At 42.1% G+C, this 16,194-nt stretch overlaps 2 protein-coding genes across 3 annotated transcripts in view; both read right to left on the reverse strand.

The window, feature by feature from the left end:
- LOC118388606 (sodium-coupled neutral amino acid transporter 3-like) overlaps positions 1 to 1,066 on the reverse strand; it is a 75,402-nt gene extending 74,336 nt beyond the window's left edge. Inside the window, exon 1 of one of the 2 annotated variants that reach the window (XM_035777829.2) lies at positions 792 to 1,066. The gene's annotated coding sequence lies outside the window, so the exon portion shown is untranslated. The remainder of the gene's footprint in view (positions 1 to 791) is intronic. The other variant, XM_035777830.2, reaches the window with a different exon arrangement.
- Positions 1,067 to 13,224: 12,158 nt separating this feature from the next.
- Positions 13,225 to 16,127, reverse strand: LOC118388608 (uncharacterized). Its single transcript, XM_035777832.1, has 3 exons — positions 15,915 to 16,127; positions 14,650 to 14,879; positions 13,225 to 14,506 (listed from the first exon to the last, which is right to left on the reverse strand). The coding sequence occupies exons 2-3, from the start codon at positions 14,744 to 14,746 to the stop codon at positions 13,788 to 13,790; spliced, it is 816 nt and encodes a 271-aa protein (XP_035633725.1). The 5' UTR covers positions 14,747 to 14,879; positions 15,915 to 16,127; the 3' UTR covers positions 13,225 to 13,787.
- Between the last annotated feature and the right edge of the window lie 67 nt (positions 16,128 to 16,194).

Below are 16,194 nucleotides of genomic sequence, written 5' to 3' on the forward strand. Positions count from 1 at the left end.
CTGTTTAATCAGCTTCTGATATGCCACACTTGTCAGGTGGGTGGATTATCTTGGCAAAGAAGAAATGCTCACTAACAGAGATGTAAACAAATTTGTGCAGAAAATGTGAGAGAAATACGCTTTTTGTGCGTATGAAACATTTCTGGGATATTTTATTTCAGCTCATGAAACATGGGACCAACACTTTACATGTTATGTTTATATTTTTGTTCAGTGTAGTATATATGCCACGTTTGAGTGTTAAGCGAAAAGGGGATAACATATTAATAAGAATGCCCAAGAATCTATAGAGATGTTGAAGAACTGTGGCAAATACACCACATGCTGGATAGTAACATAAACTGACGGTGAGTATAGTCTAGCCTACTCTAGAGGACCAGTAACATTTTTTTAAACTTAAATTACTTTGTGAAATTGTAGATGACCAAGGTATGACCAGACCAGAGTGCAGTTCAAGTTATCAACTGGATCAGCGCTCAGAGACCCGTTACTTCAGTCATATATAACACCAATTTAACAATAATGTAACAACGCAACTATAATGTAACAGTATTCTTTATGAGAAATTAACTCGAGAAGATAGGCTGTCTTAAATTTCCGAAATAAATTCACAGTATTATTTTTATTCGAGCTACAATGCATGCCATGACTCTTGATGGCAACACTATTCTATAAAACTGTCTGATAGCCATATTGGATATGGTTTCAGTCGACCACAAAGGGAATGAAGGGATGAAAGCCGACTATGTAAAGACATTGCACTGAATATTGACGGTGAATAATACTCTTACCAGAGATAACTAGTGTGCCAATGTACTCAGTCCGAATATCTCCACACGAATCTTGCATCTGCTTCTTTGCCGTTTTTTCTTTGTCTTGTGGCTCTTCACTCCGTTACCTGTTATACGGCAATCAATATTTTATGAGATCCGTGTGCGCTCCTTCTCAATTGGTGTGTAAATGTAATGTGTTCACTATAAAAATGTAGCTCATAATCTATTGAATGTGGGATGTTGAGTGTGTCCAGGTTCCGCCTACTGCATGCAACCTCCAATCAATTGGTTCTATTGTGCGGTTCCAGAGCGCGCGTGGAGCGTTTTTTCACGCGGCACGCGCTCTCTTGGAGCGCAACAAAATTACATGTTACATGGCAGCTTACATTTCTTCGTTCTTCACTTTAATTTCACGTTGAATAAACTATGCAGAAATCATTATATCAATGATTGCCTGTTGCATGTAGCACCATATTTGTTATGATTGTTTGGTATTAAACAAACATTTATATTTTCTCAACGTGTAGACTTAAGACAAAAGATGAATGATTAAATAACTATCATAGAGCATAGACAATTTACCCAATAATATGGAAGGGAGCATATCACACAAAATAGACAGTGTTTTCTTTAAAGTATTGTCGTTTATTTGGCCCTTTCATTCCTGTTTAAGGCAAAATGAGTCGCCACTTGCAGTGACCTGCTTTGAAGCAGCTTCCACAGTGATGCCATGCAGAAGCAGGTTTCAAGTTTCTCTTTTTTTACACACACCATTTCTGAGTCATTGACTGTCAGCTTATGAATAGGATGAGGATTGTGATGCTCTGGCATTTATCTACAAAGGCTCACAGACTCATCATCACAGGTATAGGATACACATGACTCTATGGACACCAGAATTACAGCTGCGATATTTTACTCGCTCGTGCACTACACATAGCCTACAAATACCATGCTCAAACAACCTTTATTCCTGTGGTGTCTCTTCTATATGGATGGGCCACTCCATCGCCTTTGAAGTCGTCAGAGGACTGCAGGCCTAGTGTGGAGTGCAGGAGACATTTCACCTCTGGAATCTAGAAGCCTAGCAGCTGTTCCAAGGGGGCCCGGTGGGGATTGATTACCTAGTGAGGAAGGGCCATGGAGGCGCAGGCAGCATGCACAGCTCAAAGGTCAGCGGAGAACCAGAGCAGATGTACACTGTGACACAGTTCTGTCTCTCATTAGAGAGATGTTGTATCCATTGGGAACTGTTCGACCTTTAGCCTACATTTGGACACTTGAAATATACTCACACAATAGATACCCTGGTTGTCGCTTTTATTTGTCTTATCAGGAAATGAAGAAAGATAAATCAGACAGGAACAAGGAAGGGGACACCTGGTAACTGGTCCTTGAAGGTGTGGATATTTCCTTCCAGCAGAATCATCCAAGTGTGTGTGTGTACATGCCTGCTCTCCTGGTTTCTCCTGCTGTGCGTGACTTCACAGCTGTCTCCTTCACAAGGTGATACTACTGCAGACAGACTCTACAAGCACAAAAGTTAGGGTTTACATCATTATGAAAAATCCCTGATGTATAACATTTTGAGGGGCTACTATATCCATGGCTAATGTATTAATCGCTTTCCAAGCCATAACCTCATCCCGAGGCTCAATCACTACTGCATATAGACAGAGAGAGACAGAGAAAGACAGAGAGAGACCGAGAGCTATTGGATGTGCTGGGTTAATTTAGCTAGCTGGTGGATGAGATTATTCAAACCATATTCAAACCACCATTGAATTTCCCTAACTGGATTGGTCCAAGTCTAATGTTTACAAAATAGTGACATTTTAAATGATAACCAATTTGGCAAAATGAGGTATACTATTCCTGTTTACCTAATTAGAGTAGCTCAATTGCATATCAGATGTTCCCATGATATTCTTTACTGAAAAGCTCATATGACAGCGCCGGTCCATTGTTTAGGATTTGAAAGGGCAAATACCTCAAGAAGAGACCTTTGGCAGGCTGTCTTGTGCAATGACAACATCAAAACGGCCCTTAGTCTGTTTGGGCTGCGTCTGCATGTCCAGTCAAGCCTGTGTGTCTGTGGCCTATGGAGATGGACATGAACACAGGGCCTAGAAACCCTCTACCTTCAGCACATAATGGGGCCAGAGAAAGAAAAGGATGCCCTCACAGATCACTACACCCAATCAATTGGCTGAGTTATGTTGGGAAATGTTACGATCAAACCCAATTAAGGTCAATGTTTCAGGCCCCCCTGGTTTTGTCTGTCGGGGGATGATTGCCATTCACTTTGTTTTCATAAACAACAGGCCATATGAATGAGAGAGACTCACCATATTGTGAGTAATGTTTGACGTCACTATACAGTGAAACATCAGCACTTCTTCCTGTTTATAGTAGGCACCTCACAAATAACAGAGGGAATATTTTAGAAATGAGTGTGCAAATGTATTTCTTTACTGAAATGAGGGAGTAGATCATGATATAATAATAATGTGTAATGCTATAGAGAGTCAGCAGTTGTTCCAGTGAATCACCAAAGGCTTGTGACAGGTGCTGGATATCAGAGGCGCTAACACTGATGACACTTGACACACTGCCTGCGGGAATGAGGATGAGTCATATAGGTGTCTGAAGAAAGTACCTCGAATGCTGACTCTGTTGGCCAGGGTCATTACATGGAATAATCAAAAAGCTTTTCTACTTAGAAATCAAATGTTGAAAGTCAAACCTTTATGTGTTTATTCTGTTTCATGACATTCTGTGATTACATCTCCGCGATGGTGCCTTTACAGACTCAGTCATCCCTTAACTGTCATTGACCCACTGTGGTTGGTTGCCCTGTTGGTCCATGCAGACCAGTTAGTGATCTCTCTTAATCTGGTGGCATGGGGGGTGTAATATGGTGACCCTAAGAGGCAAAGTACATTTATGATGGACAGTATATGACCACTATCAACTATAAATATGATTGACAAACCACTCTAAAGCTTCTGATATTCCCAGTTGGCATAGAAGCATACACCATGAAGAGTCTACTGTATCGGAGGCCCCATCTGGTTCTGATCTGCTCGTCAAGGTCTCCTGTTTTCCTCAAGTGAGGCAGCCTTGCGTAAATCCCTCACTAAATTCCATTGCAACACTGGCTGGATTCCCATTTAATTTCCATCGTCTTAGTGATTTTAATAATCAAGCCAAATTTGGTCTCAAAGGAGCTCAGTGAGACTGCAGTATGTAGAACATCTAACATGAGTTGCTCTAGGTAAACTCCCTCCCGACTAGCACTTTGATTTGTTCTAGGAATAGAGATTAAAACGAAGCATGTCGAGATAACATCTCACATCATTTTCATTCCCGACATTTGAGCAATCAGTGTGGGAATGTAAAGTCATCTGAGTCATCAAGAATAAAACTGGAGCACAGCTGTAATAGTTGTGCATTTCAAGAATATCCACAGGGTGTTTCCACAGCACTATGTTGCCGACTGTGAATGGTGGTTTTGTATTTTGAGGACCACTTTAGAGCAAGTGTCCTCAAATGTTCACTGTGCTTCGTGCATGTTTTCTCACAAACAAACACACATATTGCCTGTGTGTATTTGCAGCAGTGGCATGACTGACATCATCAGTGCAAGATCAGTGAAGGCCGTGTCATCATCCAGAGGTTGATATGGTGTGAACTTTCAAACTCTGTGGCGGTGACAATCAAACACAAACACAGAGACACACACAGGCAGTGATTACTGGAGGATTTTAGTTTAGTCAGATGCCCTCAAAACCCCCAACTACCTGATTCACTACAGTGTCTGAGATCTCAGCCAAAAAGTCAGCTGGGCTCATTTCTGGTAAAATAACTGTCATACTAGCATGGGCAACTGAATCATCCAGGCGATCTATTGGAGTGGCACCAATAGACAGCAGCAGTTTAAATTGACATGCAGCATTTGTGGCTGTTACATAATGCTGCTGTACAGCCAACTGGTGTAATCAGCGAGTCTCTGAAGTGTTCATCAACAGGAGACATCTGTCATACCACTGAAGTGTTGTTTGTTATTTCCTCAAGACTTCAAGCGACAGTGAAAGTTCACAGGACAACTTCACAGAGCACCCCCTCTCGCACACAAACACACACACATAAACACACACCCGGACCCCCCCCCATTAGAGAACCTGTGCCGTGGTGCACAGACGCTCTGCTGGAAACAAAGAACCCCTGAGCATTGTTCCTCTCTGCAGGAGGAATTCCGCGAAGGGAGACACCAGGTGCCTCTCCATGAGAGCCCCAGACACAGAGGGACGAGGCTCCAAGAGAGAGGAAGGTGGGGGTGGAACTGAAATTAAACATCGATGTTTGAAAGAGATCAAGGCTCAAAGACATACCAGACACCACAATTTCACAAATCCTCAAGATATTTCTATTAGATCAGGCTTTGATGTGAAGAATCTTCTGTCCTGTTCAGGATGGTCATCTGAAGTATGTTTGTGTTGATGCAGTAGAAGTCTTCTGAAGTATATGATGAAGACCTCAAGCGATCTATCTTGTACTAGCAAATGCAGGGATCTGTCCCTAGACAAGTGGACTGCAGAACTCATTGACCTCCCTATGGTAAGCCTTCACTGATCCCACTATGCTGGAGCTTCTCTCAGCGAGTTCCTCACATTCTGCTTATGAACGAACGGGTTGGAGCACAGTGCACTGCAAAAAAAACTGAATCTTACCTACAATTTTAAGGATGGTATTGAGACAATGAAGTTATATTTATTTGTTACAGTTACTTGTTTTGATCTCGATCACCCAGAAAATGCATCAAGATCATTTGTATTGTTTTAAGGTATTCTGACTTGTTTCAAGCCTCCTTTATGTTAAAGAGAGCAAAATTATCTGCCAGTGATAATTGATATTGGACGTCAAGTCAATGCATTATAATGGTAAGAGATATCTTGGTAAGGTCAACTTTTTTTGTGCAGTGTGGGCAATACGAGTGGAATTTTTGAGAAGGGCAATTGCAGACCGTAATTAGGGGCGTTTTGTGATATCGGTGTTTCTTTATGTCAACTTACACCAATTGAAGCTCACCATTGGTCCCTGGTCGTTGCTATCCTGTCGGGGACAACAGTTGTTTCAACTGTAGTATTGTAGCTAAGCCTGACACTAACCATTTACTTAACCTTAGTCTCCTAACTTGCGACGCTAATTCACCTAGCTCGGTAATTATCCTAACCTGCAGGGCCGGCTCTTTTGATTCCCCATAAACATACAAATGGCATATGAATTACCCTGGCCGGTTTTGCCAATGTAGCACTTCCGGGCCTGCCAGTAGCACAGACCAGGACAGAGGCTATATGCCGTGTGTGCGCTCATGATCTGAGGAAGGGTGAGGAAGGGGGGATGTAATAATGTAATATTTAGTAGTTCAAATCCAAAATTGCATTCTAATTTGGCACCTAGCCATGCAATGTAATAAGGTACCGCCTTCATTACCTTGCCTAGGAAGCTCATTGGATCCCAGAGCAGTTTTTTTTTCTCTCACAGAGAGTGGAAAATGTGTTTCACTTTTGCAGACAGCTAGGCCTACAGTTAATAACAGTCTAGCTAGTAGCTTTGTTAAGTTTTAGTAGCAGCACACTGAATAAATATAGCTAGTTGGCTACGCTTTTATCAGCATTGATATCCAAACATGTCTGGGCACTGCCAAGAGACAAAAAACTGAGGAGCACCATGTTGAGAGTGATGCCAAGCTCACCGACCAGCCTGCAGGCCAAATCCCCAAGGTTGAGTAGCCTATCATCAAATGTAATACCGGCCCATCCCCCACGCCACCTTCTGACCAACAAGATGGAGAAGAGCCAGGGCCTAGGACCAGCAGCAGGAGAGTAACATCACAACAAGCACCTGCACCTCCGTTACCTCAGCCACTAGCACCTGACAACTGGTTGAATCTAACCAAAACTGAACCAGTGGAAGCAGAGTTTATTGTGGCTCGCATATTCTTGGGAAGTGAAATCGCAACCATATCAACAACAAATGGTCCTCACTCAGTGTTCTTCAAAGATACAGCCGTTGTCAGTAATGCCGACTATGCTATTGGAACTGAAACATGCAACAACAAAAAAATTGGGGCATCTTCAGCAATGTGCAAAAATGTGTTCTCCACCATGAAGAACATATTCAGTGAACATAAACTCTGAACAAAGACTATGTTACAACGAAAAACCCAGCTGGCATTTGAGAGGGACCTGACAAGTACATTTCGCCAGGAAAAGGAAGGGAATCAGAAACTTCTCATGAGGTTCAACACAGCATCGAGGAGGCTGCAACTCTTCTAAATGGTAAGCCACAACCTTTATGGCACTCGCCGTTGTTCCAAAATGATTCATTCATTGGTTTTCCCTCCTGTGAGCCTACTGGTTGTTTGGCTAAATTATTTATGTCATGTAAAGTTTAGGCCTTTACTTTTTACTTCAATGCATCTTTAATATTGATCTGTGATTCTTAATGTCTTGCTTTTGCGGGACTAATTGCAATTGATAGATATACAGATGTGTTATTTGATGGGTAGAGGGACCAATGACCAATGTAGCTTATTGGCACAGTGCTCCTGTTGTCCTGGCTGTCCACTTTGGTGGTGCTGAAATTGACAGAGCATTTAACGTTACCCTTTCATCATGCTGACTGGTGGTAGACTTCTGTGCATGGTCCTGAATCAATGGTTATGGTATGTGCTATTTTAATGAGCGCATCTTGGGCTACCAGTCTTTGTGGGGCTTCTCTTCCGTGTGCACACCGTGTGCTTTCTTGTGTGCAAAATTACATTTGTTGTGTATATGGCTTCACTTCAGAAAGGCCTAGATTTTTTTACATTTTGAATGTCGCAGTAGTAGGACCAATACCATGTGTAACCTACTAAAAGAAGTAGGCAAACGTTCACTCTGTTATTTGCCATACACATTAGTTGCTACTGTAAAAGTCATACTTGCGTGTGTGTGTGTGTGTGTGTGTGTGTGTGTGTGTGTGTGTGTGTGTGTGTGTGTGTGTGTGTGTGTGTGTGTGTGTGTGTCACACAGAAAGTGGCGGCTTGGTTACACTCATTGCGTAGTGTCACAAATTCGAAAGCAATGTAGCCTACAGTTCAAAGGATTGAAGTTAAAGCGATGAAGCCTGTAAGAATCTTTGGTAGCCTCGTGGTGCTCATTCTGTCAAGCTGATTCATGCGTGTTGATAGGTACAAATTATGCGTCGGCCTACGGCAGCTACGGATGCACCTCGAATACACTTGTCATGGTGGGGTGCATATCTTTCCTGTGTTATTCTATAAAACGACAGTTGTTGATGTGTACGGCTACATTTCAGATACATTTTTGTACATCTGAACAGTAGTAGGACCAATCTACTTTATTTTATTAGGGATCGAAAGCAATGCTAGTGTGCCCCATGGATTTAAAATTCCCTCTCAGGCATTGTTCCTGGTAATCTACTATGGAAACAAATCATCTGTGTCGAGAAACGATCCGTCTCCTAACACTGGAACTGACCAATGGCATGCATCATTGGCCATTTCCTGATACCAGGGAACACCCACATCAAGAAACGCCCAGAACTGCAGTCTGCAATTACACCATATTAGAATTTCTGCAGACTGCATGCTCATCTCATCCTTGCCAAAAACAACTGACGCGGGCAGCAGCGGGACTGCTGGGAAACTACGGGACACAGCGCAATCCTCGGGCTGGCCATGAATGACAGACACACAAGCTGCAATCTCCAACTACGTCAAACTCATTTTAACTGTAAACCTGGTCATTCAGTCCACATACTGTAATGGCTTGGAAATGGATCTGTCATTGCACAAAGAGAGTCTTTGATTTAGTTTGGTGTGGACCGCCACCGTTAATGGGACTGTTGTTCGTAAACAATCAGAGACAATAGTGGAAATAGTGCGCTGATGTTAAAAGGAACAATAGTGGAAATAGTGCGCTGATGTTAAAAGGAACAATAGTGGCTATGAAGACTGTTACAGTCAACATACGCCAATCAGTACATAACATGCTGCAGTAGAGTAGCCCATGGCACTCTCATTTAATCACACAAAGTCCAGTTTTATTACGATTCATAATAGGGTATAATTTGATAATAAATAGTAGTGTAATGAGAACATGCCTCACATAATCTCTCAATTACACTTATTAAAGGCTCACCCGCTGAATCATGCATGGCTATTTCAGTGATAAAGTGATATACTGTGGGAAGCATTAAAGACTAATCTAATTACATTTAGTTTTTTTTCTCATTTATCTTTGCACTTATCCAATGATCACCTCACAGGAGTCAACTGTAATTCTAACTGAAATGTGGTCTTAGTTGTCTTAGAGATCATTAAAGTAATCTCAGATACGAAGTTGAGAAAATGCCATGGCTTTTTGTTAGGAGGGAAGAAAATGGGTTTCAAAATGTCTCCAGTAAAATGAGGACAAAAACTACAGTATATTCTGAAAGGTGAACATTACTTAACAGGTTTACCACAATCAGAGAAGGACATCTTGTTCATGTATTTACTTTGCCGTTACTTTACTTCTGATATATGACACTGACGGTACTGTACTAGCCAGAATACATATTTAAATGGTCAAATGTTCACAAAAGACCAGCTTGTAATTGGTAATCGGCATTGTGGAAAATATGTCTTAATTAAAATAGAGGAAGTAAATACTGGGGAGAAATGACACATCTCTAAAATATTGAGGAAAAACTATTCTCTATCAAGCTGCTGAAAGACGACACAGTTATGTTGACCATAAGACAAAGATGGGAAAGTTCCACTGACCAGCAGTGGCACCCTGCCCTTTACCACAAAACCCAGAGCCCCTCCATAGCTGGGCCTCATGTTGTCCAAGTGGAAACAGGGCCAGAGGATCCAGAGGAGTCTCACCAAGACACTCAGCAGGGTCGCCAGAGGACACGGGATAACGCCTGTCTGATTTGTCAACATTCTCAACTTCACAACAAATCAAGACAAAGTCCTTGCAATTACTAAGGGTTAATTAGGTGACATGACTGGAAGGTTATTACTGCAGGTGAAGTGTATCAAATATGCTTCTTACATGTTCATGTTGCGGGAATGGAGTCATGGGTAGTCTGGAAGGTTGATTTAGTATCACAAGGTGACGTTCTTTGTGCTAACCTTAATTTAAACTGTAACACTGATGTGATTTTAATGCAGACCCTCATGCCCTAAAACAAACCTACGCTTTCACTCTTCTAGTGCACATCCCCACATTACAATTACAGATCCAAGAATAGCCAACTGGAGAAATCCTTTCATGCAGAACTTTGAATGTAAATTTGAATGACAGAGAATGAGTTTTATTCAAGATAGTTGGCTCAGTGTTTAGGAACTAAACTGAATAAATGCATACTGTATATTAGTCAAGGAGTGCTTTCCTGAGAGACACTGCCAATGGCTTCTATCTGCCTTGACAACTTTCACTATAGTACAAATCTGCTATAGGATCAGAAGTCATTAGAAAAATGGACATTAGAAATTTGTATATGTAATCCCCTCTAAAACACTCTGGCCCCTTGTAGTGGTTGTTATGGAAATACAGCAGGGTGACTGAAATATGTCCATTCATAGCCTGGCCCACTACAATATGCAAGTCACGACTCACCTACTACACAGCATGGTATTCAGTGGGACAGCTGGGATGACGGGCGCTTGAGCTTGTGGAGTGTGACCGGACCCTGACACGAGGTGACAGTTGTGTCTGGTCTGGTGGCAGAATAAGATATACCTCCATTTATAATGGTCAAAACCCTCTGTCTGGAAGATCACAGATCATGCTCTGGAAATCTGGGAAAAATCGAAGAATATGTACTAAGGCAAAATGTCAGTAAAGATAGCATCACATTTAACCCTTTCTTCAGACTTCAAATCTACACCCATGTGGCTATTGTGTTAAATTAAACTCCTTGAAAACTGATATGATGCATTCCAGCAAGTCCCCAATCAGTTGTACTAAGATGACAACTGCCAAAATGTTCCCATTTACCGTCTGCAGATGGAATAGACCTCTCTCATTTTGTCGCTGTGGTATTAATCAACAAGGAGATGAAAGCTGGCTGTCACTGTACTGCCTTAATGTCACTTAATCTGCGGAGGCCTGGCTGTCACGCTGTCAATCAGAGAGGAGACTTGGGGCCAGCTTGGGCTGCAGGCCAATCCGGTCACACACCACCCGATGTGATTGTATGAAAGCAGCAGGAATTTCCCTGAGCTATTATCCTCATCTTTGATAAGTAAATGAAACAGGCTCGAATAAACCATTATTTGTGCTGTCCCTTAAAAGCCGAGTTACAGTGAAGAACTTGGGATGTCACGACTTGCCACCACTTTACACTAATCCACCCAATTCAGGAGGGAGACTGGGCTACTACCAGTACTACCAGTCCCCAAGTGCTGGGGGATAGAAATGTGTGTTGTAGTGCTCTTACCTCCAACTGATGGTATACTAATATGAGTATGGTACATTTTGGCTATAATGTAATGTGTCCGTTCTTTATGTGACAAACGGATAAGGAATTGGGGAGTGGTTGCCTGTATTTAATTGGACTTGCGAAGCAAATGTCCCATTCTAAATCTTCATCATACTTCATATTATTTTTCTTTGGAACACTACTCTTCCTACACTGTTTAAGCTAGAAACGTCATTCAAACTTTAAAATGTGCAGATTGTTCTGAAATAGTATGCTTGTATACAACATTTTGATATATTTTATAGTTTAAAAAAAACTATTAAGCTTTTTTTAACTTCTTTTTGTCCTCCATCCACTTTCATGGGATTTCCTCAGAATTCTAAAGGGCCATTGTGAACACATGACTCCCAACATTATATTCTATTTACTGTAAACAACGTAACTTTTGACACAAATCAGCTACTTTGACCACTTTACCAAAAACTTTGAACGCATGAAATCCGTACTTTAATTCTCAGAACAGGAATAGCTTCTACCATTCAAGAGGTAGAGCCGTTGTAGTAATCTATCAACTGCTGCCATTAAAGATGCAGTAAATCATGTCAGAAGCTAGCAGATTCATTAGTTACCAACAACAGCTGCAGATTCCAATAAAACTACATCATGTTTTGAAGTTCACTTTCCTTGCTTTGTCTAACAACATTACCACAAACTTTTGTTAGGCGGCAGGTAGCCTAGCGGTTAAGAGCATTGGGCCACTAACTGAAAGGTGACCGATTTGAATCTCTGAGCCAACTAGGTGAAAAATCTGTTGATGTGCCCCTTGAGCAAGGCACTTAACCCTGGATAAGAGTGTCTGCTAAATTAACACGTTTTTCACACTGGTATTAGCCATCGAGGGAGCAGGACTGCCCAGGTAATTGCAGGGGGGTTGCCTAGCAACACATGCCTTGGAGGGAGCTGTCTTCATAGCGCAACTAATTTCCAATACTAAACGTATTAAACTTGTGTGTGTGTGCGCGGTCCGCGCGCGTACTGTATGTCTACACTTTATGTCGCCGTTGGCGATGATGCTAACGATAACCTTCTTCTGGTAGAGATGGGAAGGCTTTCCCAAAACCTCCTCAATTAAATGTTAACTACAAAGTAGACCATGCCTACCTAACAGAATAATATCATGATTATTTGCATCAATACAGTGGCCAATTGTTTAGCAAACTCTGCAATCACATGAGCGCTACAGAAACATCGCTAACAATGGTCTCTTGCAGGTGCTCAGCTGCATTAAAGGGTAACTACACCCAAAAATCTACATTCATAAAACATTTCCAGACCTCAAAAGTAGTATCCTGATGTAGTTTAAGTATTGTTGTTTTCCTATTAAAAGTGTGATTTTGAGAGAAAACCTGAAAAAAACGGGAAAAAAACATACCTGGAGGAGAAACGGAGAAAATGACATTTAAAAAAAAACTACAACGGACCCTTTATATGCTATGCTCAGTTAACTTGAGTGTCCCCCCTGGAAGCATAGGTGCTCTGAGGAAAGGGGTTACCCCTTTCCGGCCCTCTTCCCACTGATCGCTCTGTCATCAAAATAAGTTGTAAAAACTTGTTTAAAACTTCAACAATGCCTCATTGTCTTCTGTGCTCTATTATTACGTTGTCATATACTGTGGTATTTTAGTAGGAGAGTATAAAAAAAATGTAGTAGTCCGAGTGTAGTTATTTCTGATGAAATGTGTGATCTAACTTTCCCTTCTATCCAAAGTAATAAGGTTGATATAGTAGTATATCAAAGTAATCAGACCAATTATTTTACATTTAACTTTCACTATATTTTAACTGCTTTGTTTGTTTTGTTTAAGTAAAAAAACTTGAATAACTTCTTCAACTACCACAACAATTATTTTAAACAGGTAGAGCAAGTGCCACAATTTTCTTAATGTCAAATTACCATATATTTTCTTCATTGCTCTCATTGGCACACCAGTCTGCTCACATAAGCCTCATTCATATTTTAGACTTCATGTGCAGCTGTTTTATTTGCTTTGTGTGAGGATGGACAGGACAACCGTGGCCTGTGTATTCTGCAAGTAGGATCCATCCACAGTTTTGTAGTTTCAATAAAATATGCAACTTAACAAACTTGTACAATATTCAGAAAAACAACAACCCTAAAACCAGCATGTTATTACTGACTTGTTACTCCCATTCCCAACTTGAGCCTACTCTAGAATCTCAGTGTTAATCATGTAGGATCAATAAATTAGCCAGCTTACTATGTGAAATGACCAAGGCTGAACACGGTGATCAAAGCAACGAATACTGTTACTGCCCCCTGGTGATACAAAGACTAACATAGTTTGGCCACTGTGATGTTACGTCTTGGATCAGGCAACTATAACACCACACACTACAAAGTGAAGAGAAGATCTGTGCAGCATTGTATTAGTTGGCCTGACAGGGACCGGACAACACAGATGGATGACATTATGCAGAACATGTAAAACAATATGGCATCAATCTCTGTTAGTTCAGACTGGACCTCAGAGGTAGACAGTGACAGCACTGTAGAAATGACTGGTGGTGGATGAGAGTAGGGACTGAGTGGCCCCATCGCCACAGACCTCTCCTCTCCTCCTGGGGGTTAACACTGAGGAGAATGGGTCCAAGAGGGAGACCGGCACGGGCCGCACGCTCCCCCCACCACCAAGCCTCTCTGCACAGCCCCGGCCTCTCTCCCCTTACCCTGCCCACCAGCTGCCTCCTCAGCAGTTGCACATTCCACACCAGGAAGTGACAGAGGGGAAAGCAGACCAGAACAAAGCAAAGCACACACAGAGTGGCCACCAAGGGGCACCCTCCAAAGTCCAGTACCTTGTAAATGTAGGGCTTTCCACTAAGGTTGGTTTGGCCTGCCAGCCAGTAGACCACAGCAAACAGGATGTAAAGGCAGCCAATGAGGAGCTGATAGAGGTAGTGGGCCAGGTAGATGGGCGTTGCTGATAGGAGAAGGTCTAGCAGGGCCTGGGCAGAATTTCCCACATGCATGTTGAGGTTGAATGGGAACAGAGGGTGGTGCTCCATGGGGTAGTCAAGGCTCCAGTAGGGGAAGGGCACAGCGAGGCAGAAGGCACACATCAGGCTGTGGAGGAACCACTGCAGTCTCGGGGAGATGAAGAGGAGAGAGGGGAGAGGGAAAGGACCCAAGGGCTCTGCTCCGATTCCACGCTCTCTAGTTTGGTCCCCTAAGAATGAAGTGCAGATATCAGTCAATTCATTAGTTTCGATAAAGACCAATTCAATCAAGAAATTCAACTTTAACTTAAAACAAAAAGCAGCATGGGCAGCCATCTTATTATCATCACATTTCTGTCTGTGAGCATCCTACCTCCAGAGCAGGTCTTTCTTTGGTCCCTGCAGTGGCACCTGACTAGGACTGTGGCACAGGCCATGTTACAGGAAGCAACCAGGTGGTAGATGACCATCAGGCAGTAGGTCAGGTGGCTGAAGAAGCCACTTGAGATTGGAGAACAGCAGGCCAGAGTACATACACCAAATCAGGATGTAGAGCAACATGAAGACCCTGTACAGCAAACAGACCCAAGGGGCTATGCCCCACTTTGGGAGAGAGGGACAAGAGGACAGAGTCAGTAGTCTAATTTGAAATACAAAGACTACACCTGTTGCCCTTGGACAAGCTCAGAATCCCCAAGCCTACAAAAAGAGGAGCCTGGTGGTTCCGTGTCAGTGAAAATTATTCTCAGTAGATCAGCATGACTGACATCTGTCTGTCTATCCATAAACACCTGTGGCTGCAGCGGGAACTCTGATCTAGAGAGCGAAAGGTGGAGTTTGGTCAGGGAAAACTCCTCCTTGAACTACTCTTTCCAGCATTGCGTCCAGCTCAGACCCATATGGATCAAAGTAATAACAAGACAACCTGTGAATAAAATCGACCATAAGTCCTCCGAAACTCCCTTAGATCACCATCTCAAAGACCAAATCAAGGGATGGCTTGATGCAAAACAGACAACAGTCACGTCACAGGCCTTGTCTCCTTAATCAAGTTAGCCGTCATTAAGGTCTCATGACTTGGCTTAAGTTTGACAGGACAGAAGGCTCTATTGGATTCACCACACATTCCAGCCACTTTGGCTATTCATCTAATGAGATAACTTCATTACACTGACCTGTCACACTCTGTGATGGTTAAATCCATTATCAACCTGGTGCATAACACAAATATGTCTGAGACAATTGATCAATTTAATTTGGATAGAATACTGTTAATCTATCAAGAGGAAGCCAGGTGAGATCACAAACATATGTATATATATATATATATATATATATATATATATATCATCTGTCTCCTCTGACATCGGGAGCCTGTTGGAAAAATGGCTAAATTGTATGCTTAAGGACCAGCGTTGCTCTTCCACTACTCTCCATAGACTTCATAATCATGTGCATTCCACACCTGTTCAATGGAACCTCTATATCTGGTAGTCCAAAACCACAAAATCAAATACTTCTAACTCTAAACTGGTTACAGTAATATAAAACATTCCTTGCAAGAGTTTACCTTTAGTCAGAACATTACCATAATGCACAATTTGTCAAAACCCAATAGAGTTGATGCTGGAATCATACCTGTTCTGGTGGATACACTCAAGCCAGGCAAGAAGTAGTATTGAAGGGTAACATTGGGGTTCAAGGATCCAGCGAACTGTCCCAGGAGCAGTTCAGCAATGTCCAGTGAGTCAGACAGGCTGTGGGGAGGGGCAGCCCTCATCACAATACTCCTAAAAACAAAAACTTCCTTATCAAATCAAAGTGCCTCTGTGGCTACACTGAGTGAACAATTGAAAACTTCAGCACATATGCGAAGTATTGAGACTATGGCAACAATACTGTAACTTGAAGCACATGA

The sequence above is a fragment of the Oncorhynchus keta genome, chromosome 10 (assembly GCF_023373465.1).
Source record: "Oncorhynchus keta strain PuntledgeMale-10-30-2019 chromosome 10, Oket_V2, whole genome shotgun sequence".
NCBI lineage: Eukaryota > Metazoa > Chordata > Actinopteri > Salmoniformes > Salmonidae > Oncorhynchus > Oncorhynchus keta.